Source organism: Giraffa tippelskirchi, chromosome 2, assembly GCF_054371585.1.
Source record: "Giraffa tippelskirchi isolate mGirTip1 chromosome 2, T2T-mGirTip1v1.2.pri, whole genome shotgun sequence".
Taxonomy (NCBI): Eukaryota; Metazoa; Chordata; class Mammalia; order Artiodactyla; family Giraffidae; genus Giraffa; species Giraffa tippelskirchi.
In genome coordinates this window covers 9,171,842-9,184,958 of record NC_137276.1, presented here as the reverse complement: position 1 = coordinate 9,184,958, position 13,117 = coordinate 9,171,842, and the positions used below count along the sequence as shown (strand labels likewise).

The 13,117-nt window shown below is 43.1% G+C and overlaps 1 protein-coding gene across 6 annotated transcripts in view; it reads left to right on the top strand.

Moving 5' to 3' along the window:
• The window catches only part of ACADSB (acyl-CoA dehydrogenase short/branched chain), a 45,551-nt gene that overhangs the window by 491 nt on the left and 31,943 nt on the right, over positions 1 to 13,117 (top strand). For 2 of the 6 annotated variants that reach the window (XM_081573426.1, XM_081573424.1), the window contains exon 2: positions 205 to 251. The exons of 3 other annotated variants lie outside the window; for them this stretch is intronic. In XM_081573426.1, the coding sequence (XP_081429552.1) occupies positions 205 to 251 (47 nt within the window). Of the gene's footprint in view, positions 1 to 94; positions 252 to 13,117 lie in introns of those variants that run through there. One more of the 6 variants, XR_014077771.1, reaches the window with a different exon arrangement.

Genomic DNA, 13,117 nt, shown 5'->3' with positions numbered 1-13,117 from the left:
CCCTCTCGGCGTACCGTCGGGACGAGGGGGCGGAACAAGGGAGGGTGGGGGCGGAACAAGGGAGGGTGGGGGCGGAACAAGGGAGGGTGGGGGCACAGGGTGAGTGGGCGGGGCTATGGCTCTACCTGCCTCCTGGTGTTGGCGTGCGGCCCAAGGGCCGTGCTCACGCACGTCTTCGCCGGATCACTAGCATTTGCTTTCTAGCACTGATGGAGCGAGTTACGGTTCGGCTGCTGCGCGGCGGCGCGCTGGTGAGTGTGCTCGAGGCCGGCGTCTTGGGGGGTCCCGGATGACCTTGGCAGCGGTAGAGGGGTCTTTTCCTAACAGGACTGGGGTGGGGAGGTGGTGTGTGTCCGGTCCCTGTCCCGAACCCGCGCTTCCCTCCCTCCGCCAGGTCTGTCCCAAGACCCGTCACCGCGGGCGGGCCACGACCCCGATCTCTCTCCAGGCCTCTGGTCCAACCGGCCTCAGTTTCTGTAAGGAAGGCTGGGAGTAGCAGCTGGTGAGAAGTAGGCGAGGGGCTGGTCTAGGAGCTTCTTTGGAGGAGCAGTCAACCTTGCATGGGGTCGGAGAGACAACAGCTGCAAGGAAGCTTTTGCAGGCCATTGGGTCCTGAGAATCTTTGGAGGCATTTTGCCGAGATGTCACTTATCTGATGCCGGCTTTTCCCAATGCTTACATTTTCACCGCCTACCCTTCCCTCCTAAAAAGATTGTTGAAATGTGAGCAGTCTCACTCTGCGCAGTGTTCACGCCTGTCCTCTTTAATAAACGCGGCCCTGCTCCAGAGTTAGAAAGGGACCGCAGAGTTGGTGGGCCTTACCGGCCCAGAAGGAGAATTTCCTCTGCCCTTTAATCCGGCTGGGACGAGAGCATCTTGCACGGGTAGGCTCATCGTGGCACAGGGGAACCCTTTCCTATCCCTCTATCTAGAAAGGGAACTGAAACCTGCCTCCCAGGAGTTGTACCGAACTCCGCTTTCCAGACCTCCAAAAACTGTAGACTCTTGCGTCGGGTTCTCATCACATTGAACCTTCAGCTCTTATGACGCCCTTTCCAGAACTATCCCAATACACTCCCGTTTGTTGGTGCAGTTTATGGGAACTTTCCCACTGCTGGCTGTTTGCGTTTTTATACTTATTTGCATTTGCCTTTAGTGAGTTATAGGCCCTCTGCTGTTTCAGTCTGATACCCAGAGGCAAGGCTCTTTTTGTTTCATTAGAGATAATTAACGTTTGACTCTTTTACAGGCTTGCGGTATTAAGGAAATTAGTAAAATCACATTAGTGTATTGTTGCAAAGAATTACGTTTTTGTGGTTACTATTTAATACCATTTTATAACCATTGTGTAATACTTTAGCAAAGAAAGGTCACTATATTTCATAGTTTGAGCCTCTTCATGTTCTAGAGCCAACATTTATTGATCACATACTATGTGGCAGCCGTGTGCTTGGTGCTTTACCTGTATCATCTCATTTAATTCTCACAACCATTCTAAAAAGTAGTTTATAATCTTTCAGACGCAGAGGCTCACGCTAAACAAGGTTAAGTGACTTGACTTGCTTGAAGTCGATTAACTAGAAAGTGGTAGAGCTGGTATTCTAACTGGTCTGTGTCTTGCCACTCACACTGTTCACTGAACCCAGGGTAGATAAGGCATGACCTGGGAAGCTGGAAGAAGACTGGAGGAGCTGTGGGGACTGCAGGCATGTTTATTCTCTGGTCAGAGGAAGCAGCAGCAAGGAGTCTTCAAAGACTACTGATATACTAAGACAGACAAAAGTGGCCCATGGCCAAGTGGGCGCATAGGCCCAAGGTCAGAATATCATTGTTTGCAGAACTTAAGGTATGAGACCAGGAGAGAGTGGGACAGGAGAGCCTGACCAACTCCATGTTGTCAGTTAATTTCTCCACAGTCTGTTTCTAAACTTCACCTTCCTGCACCAGTGCCTCCCCTTCCTCAGAGATATCAAAAGCCTATTGTTTGGATTTGTTGGTTTTATTGTGGCCTTTGGAGCTCTTTGGGCTTCCCTTGTGGCTCAGCTGGTAAAGAATCTGCCTGCAACGTGGGAGTCCTGGGTTCAATCCCTGGAGATAGGCTACCCACTCCAGTATTTTGGCCTGGAGGATGCCATGGCCTATATAGTCCATGGAGTCGCAATGAGTTATGAATGAGTGACTTTCACTTTCACTTGGAGCTCTTTTACATAAGTTAGCAAAATTTGACGGATGGGATGTTGCCTGTAGCAGGTGGGTTAGAATGTGGTTTCCATAGACTGATCGTTCAGGTCATGGTCAGCTTACTTAACTACTTTGGGTCTCAGTTTCTTGACCTGTAAAATGGGGAGAATAACAGTACTTATACAGTGGGATCATTGTGAAGATTAAATTAATTCCTATGTAGGTGTGAGTGAAGCACTTGAAACAGTGCCCAGCATAATCGGCTCTCTTTAAGTGTTAGCTTATTATTGCCTTGCCTGAATTTTGCCAGTGCTAAATAAATAGCTCAGAGAGATGTGCTTATAGGAGGTGGGGCTTGACGTAAGCACCAAAAAAAGGGGTATCTTAGGTTTAATTAAACTCAGAGGGGTGAAGGTTCCAGACCAAGGAGATGTATTAACAAAGGTATGGAGGTTGCAATGAGGAATAATTGTGCCAGGTTAGCTGATGTGATGCTTGCAGAGGGATGAACGAATTCAGCTGGCAAGACTCTACCATGTTCAGAGGTTATGTCTGTCTGTACTTGTTCCTATAGCAGTGAGTGTAGCCCAAACAACATTGCCCACAGTCACAGACAACAGCCTTTTTTGTTTACTAAAACACAGCATTTATAATGCCATTACTTTTCAGTACAGAAAGGACGGTATTTCTTTGCAATTTGTTTGCCACCCTCCTTTCTCTCAGGTGCCTCAAAGACTAACCATAAAGATCTTCTCTGGCAGTCATAAGATTCTTTCTCCTTTCTTTTACAATCCTTGAGTACTAACCCTATCTTAGACTCCCATTGAGATGGAGAAATTACACATTTTCTAAATGAAGTGGCTTAGTGAAGGGCAAAGATTGGGATGTTTGGAGGAAAAGTAATTTAGGGGGAACAGAGGGAAAATAATTCTCTGTTAGACTTTCAATTTTTTAAAATGTCAGTGAAATGTATCTCTGGAGAGTTTGGGAAGCTGGGTAGGATGAAGATCTGGAAATCAGAAAAATAAGAACTAAAGAAGTAGGTATTAGCCGAAGTCACAGATGAGCATGGGAATCTGAGGGATTGAAAGCTCCAGAGAGCACAAGTCTGTGCCTCTTGGGGTACATTACAGACCATTCTGGGTGAATGCTGCAGAAAGGCAAAGCAAAAGAAGAATAAATGTAGGATGTCTGAGGAGGCTTTGTGGCAAATGTGCTTTATTCAGAACTGGAGCAAAAGGAGAGGGCTATTTCAGTCCTTTCATAAGAGCAGAAGTACAAGCAGAGATTGTGCCACATAAAACAACCTACGGAAAGCAAAGGCAAATGTTTTTTGAGAAGTTCCAAATACAGCCCCCTAACTCAGGGCAAATTTATGGAGATACTGGATTGAAAACTGAGGCAGGGTATGAACTTGGTTCATTGAACCACGAAGAACTGCTTGAGGCGCTAGTACTGTTGTCATTCGGCTTGGCAGCCACCTGGCCCCTCCTGGCGTTGGACTATGCCATGCCTGTTTTGGAATTTAGGTGTGCTAACTTTGATCTTAACTATTCTTTCTGCTACCAGCCTGGTTTCCCTGAAGAGGAGGAAGGGTCAAAGAAATTCCCAGCTCCTGGAAGGTATTGGACCCAAGTTAACTGCACAATTAAAAAAAACAGATTAATTAATAATTCCTTCTTTTAAGATTCCTTTGGAAATAAAGGGAAGTTAGTCTCTGCTTTCATTTTTGTGCACTGGTAGTTTAGGAAGGAGAACGTGCTGACTTGCAAAGGTTAGACAGAAGGCAAACAGGTCTCCTTTATGCTGGTTCCTGGCACTGTGCTCTGTCTTGGTTGATTTAGCCTACTCCTGAGGCAGTCTGCTATTCTTCTAGAAGGTGGTGGCATTGTTAGGAACTACTAGTGACTGGAATGAAGAGCTAGAGACTAATGGAGGGGAGAGGTTACATGTTCAGTAGTTTTGGGGAACACCTTAGGAGAGAAGCTACTGTTTGGAGAGAAAGCATGCAGGGATTTGAGAGATTCTGTTGCTAAAGTTTTGGCTCAAGCATATTAAAACAGAGGAAGGATCAACTTTAAAACCTTCAGTGAGGTATGCAGTACTTATGTCAGATCTTAAAATGGATATCCTATGTTTAGTCAGAATTGACTAGGAGCCATATCTTTCAAATCTAAATTCTGTGTTAATTGACTTATCAACCTATAGAACTGTTTATATGCCATATTACGCCTTTATCCTCTCATGGAGCATAAAAACATCAGAAAATCACAGTTCTCGTCTTGATTAGGTTAATTAACTTAAAGCAATAACAAGCAATGAGCATAATTAAGCGCGTGCATGCATGCTAAGTCGCTTCTGTCATGTCTGACTGTGTGACCCCATGAACTATATAGCCCGCCAGGCTCCTCTGTCCATGGGGTTATCCAGGCAAGAATACTGGAGTGGATTACTATGCCCTCCTCCAGGGATCTTCCTGACCCAGGGACCGAACTTTCATCTCCTACATTGCAAGCGGATTCTTCATCCCTGAGCCACCTGGGAAGCCCATAATCAAGCAAATTGACATTTAATCTTGTATGTATTATCTAAAAAACCTTGGTCTGAAGGACCTTCCTCCTCTCTTCTTCTATTTCCTTTTTGGAGTAACTCATATATATTTTGAAGAAGGAAATGGCAGCCCGCTCCAGTATTCTTGCCTGGAAAATCCCATGGACAGAGAATCCTGGTGGGCTACAGCCCATGGGGTCCAAGAGTTGGTCAGGACTGAGTGACTAACACTTTCACTTTACTTTCACTTTGAAACTGTTTTTCGCCTTAGCCCTAACATTGTCCATTCCTCCCAGCAGGGTATGAGAGATCCTGTTTCTCCTCCTTCTTGCCAGCAGTTGTAGTTGTCAGTAAACTCTTTTAGTTTAGCCATTCTGATAGGTGTGTAATTATAGCCCACTGTGTTAATTTACTTTTAAAGTAGTTCTTTCAGTTCAGCTCAGTTCAGTTGCTCAGTCGTGTCCGACTCTTTGCTACCCCATGAACTGAAGCATGCCAGGCCTCCCTGTCCATCACCAACTCCTGGAGTTTACCCAAACTCATGTCCATTGAGTCGGTGATGCCATCCAACCATCTCATCCTCTGTCGTCCCCTTCTCATCCTGCCTTCAATCTTTCCCAACATCAGGGTCTTTTCAAATGAGTCAGCTCTTCTCATGAGGTGGCCAAAGTATTGGAGTTTCAGCTTCAACATCAGTCCTTCCAATGAACACCCAGGACTGATCTCCTCTAGGATGGACTGGTTGGATCTCCTTGCAGTCCAAGGGACTCTCAAGAGTCTTCTCCAACACCACAGTTCAAAAGCATCCATTCTTCGGCACTCAGCTTTCTTTATAGTCCAACTCTCACATCCATACATGACTACTGGAAAAACCATAGCCTTGACTAGATGGACCTTTGTTGGCAAAGTAATGTCTCTGCTTTTTAACATGCTGTCTAGGTTGGTTATAACTTTCCTTCCAAAGAGTAAGCGTCTTTTAATTTCATTGCTGCAGTCACCATCTACAGTGATTTTGGAGCTCAAAAAAATAAAGTCAGCCACTGTTTCCATTGTTTCCCCATCTATTTGCCATGAAGTAATGGGACTGGATGCCATGATCTTAGTTTTCTGAATGTTGAGCTTTAAGCCAACTTTTTCACTCTCCTCTTTCACTTTCATCAAGAGGCTCTTTAGTTCCTCTTCACTTTCTGCCATAAGGGTGGTGTGCATATCTGAGGTTACTGATATTGCTCCCGGCAATCTTGATTCCAGCTTGTGTTTCTTCCAGCCCAGCGTTTCTCATGATGTACTCTGCACATAAGTTAAATAAGCAGGGTGATAATATACAGCCTTGACGTACTCCTTTCCCAATTTGGAACTAGTCTGTTGTTCCCTGTCCAGTTATAACTGTTGCTTCCTGACCTGCATACAGATTTCTCAAGAGGCAAGTCAGATGGTCTGGTATGCCCATCTCTTTCAGAATTTTCCACAGTTTATTGTGATACACACAGTCAAAGGCTTTGGCATAGTCAATAAAGCAGAAATAGATGTTTTTCTGGAACTCTCTTGCTTTTTCGATGATCCATCAGATGTTGGCAATTTGATCTCTTGTTCCTCTGCCTTTTCTAAAACCAGCTTGAACATCTGGAAGTTTATGGTTCACGTATTGCTGAAGCCTGGCTTGGAGAATTTTGAGCATTACTTTACTAGTGTGTGAGATGAGTGTAACTGTGCAGTAGTTTGAGCATTCTTTGGCGTTGCCTTTCTTTGGGATTGGAATGAAAACTGACCTTTTCCAGTCCTGTGGCCGCTGCTGAGTTTTCCAAATTTGCTGACATATTGAGTGCAGCACTTTCACAGCATCATCTTTTAGGATTTGAAAGAGCTCAACTGGAATTCCAGCACCTCCACTAGCTTTGTTCGTAGTGATGCTTCCTAAGGCCCACTTGACTTCACATTCCAGGATGTCTGGCTCTAGGTGAGTGATCACACCATTGTGTGCAGACTTATAAATGGAGACAAGTATAAGAACACTATGACACAATTTTTTTTTTTTTTTTTTAACCTATGAGAGGCATGCAGAGAGCTAAACGTTGGCCTACCAATGGCCTATCTTGCTGTTTTGGGAAGATACTAGGGACATAGGAACCATGATATATTTGCTAATGGGAGGGAGAATGGTTTAACTGCTGCAAAGCGCAATTAGAGAAAATATATCCGTATTTTGAATTTATTTTGCCCTATGCTAGAGAATTCCCTCTTCCAGCTTATGCTGCAGGTAGAAGTAAAATGCACAGATGTGAAATCATGTAGATCAAAAGTTACTCTTTGCAGCATCTTTTAAAGAAACTTTACTTTGAAATATGTAATTAGATTCACAGAAAGTTACATAAACACAGATAGTAGAGACAGAGATTCCCTTGTCCATCACTCTTTGATTCTCCCATAGTTACATCTCAGTAGTACAATTATTGAAACCAGAAAATTGATATTATTGTAATAACAAGGAAATAACAACCGACCAAAATGGTATGAAAATTAATGTAACCCTAAACCATTTGACCATTCAGCAGCCTCAAAAAAGAAGCATTATCTATATTTAAACAGAGCCTCCTGAAAGTACCTCTGCAGATATAAACAAACTTTCTTTTCTCCTGTAAATCTATTATCAGTTATTTTTCAGCGCCCCCACCCCACCCCAACCCCTACCATTAGAACCCAAAGGGGTAGAGAAGTTCTCTTCCAAAGAAATGTGTACATATATTTCTGTGGTATTTTATCTCCTGCAGATTTGTATAACCAAGTCCACAGTCAAGGTACAGATGGACACATTCACAGCAAAGAACTTCCTTGTTGCAGCATTGCTTAATGAAAACAAAGGGAATTCTGTTACATGTTAGAAACCTCTCCAGAATATATTGCTCCTTGGGGTTGGGAGAAACCAGAATAGGATACACAGTGTGCTCTCTTTTAGAAGGACCAGGAGGAAAATAAACAAGTGTGTTTCTATTTGCTTTATGTTTGTCTGTGAAGAATACCAGAAGGGTGTGTAAGAAGCTCCCCTATGGGAGGCTGGATGGGGATAAGGCAATAGCTTTTTTGAACATCTGGTCAAACCAAAAAGTTTTAAGTAGGGCAGCTGGAGGTGTGGTGTAGGGGGATCAGGGAAGGCACATTCGTGGATCATTTATCTTGGACAAGTGAATCATTTGGCTTTAGAAAGTTGTAAGAGGGGGTTGAGTTTTTACTCTCCAAAGTCAAACATGGAAACCACAAATTCCAGCTCATGCTATTATTACATATTAGAATCACCTGTCAACTGAAAAAAAAAATGCACAACCTGAAAGTTGAGAATTATGTTTTATTCGGAGAACATTCTGAGGACTTCAAGGCTGGAATGCAGCCCCTTGGCTCATTCTGAGGGACCACTCCAGAGAGGAAGGGGAGGAGCCAGGATACATAGGAGCTTTTGCAACAAAGACCAGGTAGTTGGACCATCAAAAGATTTCTGTTAATTTAAAGAAAACCGGACATCTCAAGTTAATGAATTTAGCACTTTTCTTGGGCTTCACTGGTAGCTCAGACAGTAAAAGCATCTGTCTGCAGTGCGGGAGACCTGGGTTCAATCCCTGGGTTGGAAAGACCCCCGGGAGAAGGGAAAGACTACCCACTCCAGTATTCTGGCCTGTAGAATTCCATGGACTATACAGTCCATGGGGTCACAAAAAGTTGGACACGACTGAGCGACTTTCACTTCGTTTCACTTCCAGTATATTTAACCCCAGGGCTACAGGTCATGGGGCATCTATTATTCATCCTAAGGTTGATTGCTGGGACAAACTTCTGAAACAAGCATAGAGCATCTTTTTTAATAATTTGATTAAACTTTACAGATACGTAGCATGACAACAAGGAACTATCTGAGCAGTGGGTCTTAGAGCTCGGTTAATAGAATCAGAATCAGGCACCATACCTGCCTCCTGAGAAATCTATGCAGGTCAGGAAGCAACAGTTAGAACCGGACATGGAACGATGGACTGGTTCTGAATTGGGAAAGGAGTATGTCAAGGCTGTATATTGTCACCCTGCTTATTTAACTTATATGCAGAGTACATCATGTGAAATGCCGGGCTGGATTGAAGCACAGGCTGGATCAAGATTGCCGGGAGAAATATCAATAACCTCAGATACACAGATGATATCACCCTTATGGCAGAAAGTGAAGAGGAACTAAAGAGCCTCTTGATGCAAGTGAAAGAGGAGAGTGAAAAAAGCTGGCTTAAAACTCAGCATTCAGAAAACTAAAATCATGGCATCTGGTGCCATCACTTCATGGCAAATAGATGGGGAAACAATGAAAACAGAGACTTTATTTTCTTGGACTCCAAAATCACTGCAGATGATGACTGTAGCCATGAAATTAAAAGACACTTGCTCCTTGGAAGAAAAGCTATGATCAACCTAGACAGCATATTAAAAAGCAGAGACATTACTTTGCCAACAAAGGTCCATCTAGTCAAAGCTATTGTTTTTCCAGTAGTCATGTATGGATGTGAGAGTTGGACTATAAAGAAAGCTGAGTGCAGAAGAATTGATGCTTTTGAACTACCATGTTGGAGAAGACTTTTGAGAGTCCAATGGACTGCAAGGAGATCCAACCAGTCCATCCTAAAGGAAATCAGTCCTGACTATTCATTGGAAGGACTGATGCTGAAGCTGAAGTTCCAATACTTTGGCCACCTGATGCAAAAAACTGACTCACTGGAAAATACCCTGATGCTGAAAACATTGAAGGCAGGAGGAGAAGGGGATGACAGAGGATGAGATGGTTGGCTGGTATCACTGACTCGATGAACATGAGTTTGAGCAAGCTCCGGGAGTTGGTGATGGATGGATAAGCCTGGCGTGCTGCAGTCCATGTGGTCCCAAAGAGTCGGACATGACTGAGCAACTGAACTCAGCAGAATCAGAATTGGATATCCATTGGAACATCTCTATCTAAAATGACCCTTGTTTTAATCAAATATAACCAAATTAAGGTTAAACTTGTTTGTAAAATGAATCTGATTAATTGATTATATTGGCTCCTTTAAATTGGCTCTGCCAAAACTTTTCATAAGGAGTCTCAGGGCCAGGAAAACCATACCAAGGGCTTATAATCTATTTTTGCGCTATGGATTTAGGTGAATTCCTTGCTTTTTGAGATCCCCAAAATACTGTGAGATTTTTGCACCTGTTAAGATGTGGCCTTCCTAATTTTCCTGATAAAGCTGCTGGGAACGTAAGCGTTTTCAGTCTCTGGAGGGATCAGGTGGAGAGGGAAAAATGTTTCAAATCTGCTAACAAATGTATAATTTACCAAATTGCTGTCAGTCATAATTAGCTTAAGGGGAAAGTTTTACCTCATATCTGGGAAAATAAGATTAGAAGCCAATAGTATTTTACAAAACTGAAAAATTATAACCATATTCATCAGTGTATTCAAGTCAACTAATTTCTTTTTAACAGTTTTATGAAATCAGTTTCCATTAGACTTTTTGTATATCTTACCCAGTTCAACAGTATGATTTAAAAGTTATTAAAAACCTGCAGTTGTCAAAAAATCCTTTCTTTGAATCTTCTTGAAGATTAAGCAGTTTTACGATGCACCATTTTAAGTGCGAATCACTGCAACTGGCAGCTCCAACCCGGGAAGCCCGAGGGAACTAGACATCACCAGAGCCCAACCCCATGTTGGGCGCCAAAATCTGTTATGAATTCGAGTTCAGCTGCTTGCTACTCAAAGGCAATAATCAAGAGGCAAGCATCAGAAAAAAGGAAAGATGCTTTAATCGGAAAAGCTGGAAATCTGGGGGAAAGGTGGGTTCATGTCCTGAGACCACCTCCAAAGATTCTGCTCAGCCCTGACAGTTTTATTATTATTATTATTAATTTATTTATTTTAGTTGGGGGCTAATTACTTTGCAATATTGTAGTGGTTTTTGCCATATATTGACATGAATCAGCCATGGGTTTACATGTGTTCCCCATCCTGAACCCCTCCTCCCACTCTCCTCCCCATCCCATCCCTCTGGGTCATCCCATTGCCCCAGCCCTGAGAATTTGTCTCATGCATTGAGCCTGGAATGGTGTTCTATTTCACATATGGTAATATACATGTTTCAGTGCTATTCTCTCAGATCATCCCACCCTCACCTTCTCCCACAGAGTCCATAAGACTGTTCTATGCATCTGTGTCTCTTTTTCTGTCTCGCATATAGGGTTATCATTACCATCTTTCAAATTCCATATATATGCATTAGTATACTGTATTGGTGTTTTTCTTTCTGCTTACTTCACTCTATAATGGGCTCCAGTTTCATCCATCTCAATAGAACTGATTCAAATGTATTCTTTTTAATGACTGAGTAATATTCCGTTGTGTATATATACCACAGCTTCCTTATCCATTCGTCTGCCGGTGGACATCTAGGTTGCTTCCATATCCTGGCTATTATAAACAGTGCTGCAATGAACATTGGGGTACACACGTCTCTCTCAATTCTGGTTTCCTCGGTGTGTATGCCCAGCAGTGGGATTGCTGGGTCATATGGCAGTTGTATTCCCAGTTTTTTAAGGAGTCTCCACACTTTTCCATAGTGGCTGCCCTGACAGTTTTTAAAGAGGGGGGAAAGGAGGGAAGAATATCAGTGAATCCCTGAGGCAGAAGGTTGGATTCTGCCTCCTCCTCCACTGTGTGCAGAGTGGCTGATTCTCTTGAGATGTTATCTTGGGGTTAAAGAGCTAGTCTTTTCTTCTTGGAAAAGAATCAGCAGGGTAGGCAAGGCGTGGTGTGCATTCAGGAGAGTGTAAGTCAGGAGTTAGGTTAAATTGCTTGGTGCTCTCATTTCTTTAAGTAGGTTCTCTGAAGGGAAGAGGAGGACAGAAATGGGGAAAGGGAAAAGGGCAGAAGAGCTGCTTTCACAGGTCTGTAGTGTCAAAATCGAGTTGAATAGAGGGACCCTCAGTTGGCGCTGGAAAGTTGCTCGTTGGTGTGGGGAAGCCCCTCAGATGTTGGAATTGGTCTTAGAATCATTACAAGTGAATCACACAACCACACTGAGATGGGGTGAAGAAAGAACTTTCAGAAGCAGTCTTTTGACTGGGTACATGGGGCTAAAGACAGAACTGGACCCAGGCACTCTGATTAATTTGATTCTCACTGTGTAGTGTGTTCTGAAATGATTTCATATATGTGCTGGGTTTGAATAAGCAAATTCATCCTAGATCATGAGCCGATAGCCAGGTTTCTCATTGTCAGAAGTTAAAACAAGAAAAACTGGCTAGAATGAACTCTTGTGAACTCTGGTGCTTAATGGAATAAGAAAAATGATTCTTGCACATGTGCAGTGAGGAGAACCAGGAAGGCACAGGGGGTGAGGACCACTGTCTACTAGGGTGCAAGGTCTTGTTATATCCAATTGTGTCCTTGGAAAAGACCTCTCCTCTGTCTTCCTTTTTACCTTTCAGACGTGTGAAAGCTTCTTGACTGAAACACTTTAAGGATGTTTCCAACAGCACTTTGTTAGCTAGAACTCGGCAGAGAAGGGCTGCGATTCACTCAATGAGTTCAACAGGTTTCACCAGAACACTCAGCAGTTGGGTATTCGTAAGCTTCTTTGTGCTGTTTGTGGAAGGTGGATAGCAATGTAGTTGTGTTTATAGACCTTTTCTCAAAATGTTTTAAAATGCATAAAATATATAGGATCACAAAGGAAATCAGTTACCATAAAAGTGATACATATACCTTAGATTACGATACAAGAATATGTGCTTCTTAAGTAAGACCTGACAGAAGTTTGGAAAACTATTATAATTTTGACGTGCTGATGAGCCCCCAACAATATTTCAACTGATGTAAAGGTATCTGTGATTTATTTTGGTGACAGTCACAGATAATAACTACTGTAACTTGTTGCCAACATTCAAAGAATACTGGTTTCTTTGATTAGCATTATCTAATAACATCAAGGCTATGGTTTTTCCAGTGGTCATGTATGGATGTGAGAGTTGGACTATAAAGAAAGCTGAGCACTGAAGAATTGATGGTTTTGAACTGTGGTGTTGGAGAAGACTCCTGAGAGTCCCTTGGACTGCAAGGAGACCCAACCAGTCCATCCTAAAGGAGATCAGTCCTGGGTGTTCATTGGAAGGACTGATGTTGAAGCTGAAACTCCAATACTTTGGCCACTTGATGCGAAGAGCCGACTTATTTGAAAAGACCCTGATGCTGGGAAAGATTGAAGGCAGGAGGAGAGGGGGATGACAGAGGATGAGATGGTTGGATGGCATCACAGACTCAATGGACGTGGGTTTGGGTGGAGTCCGGGAGTTGGTGATGGACAGGGAGGCCTGGCGTGCTGTGGTT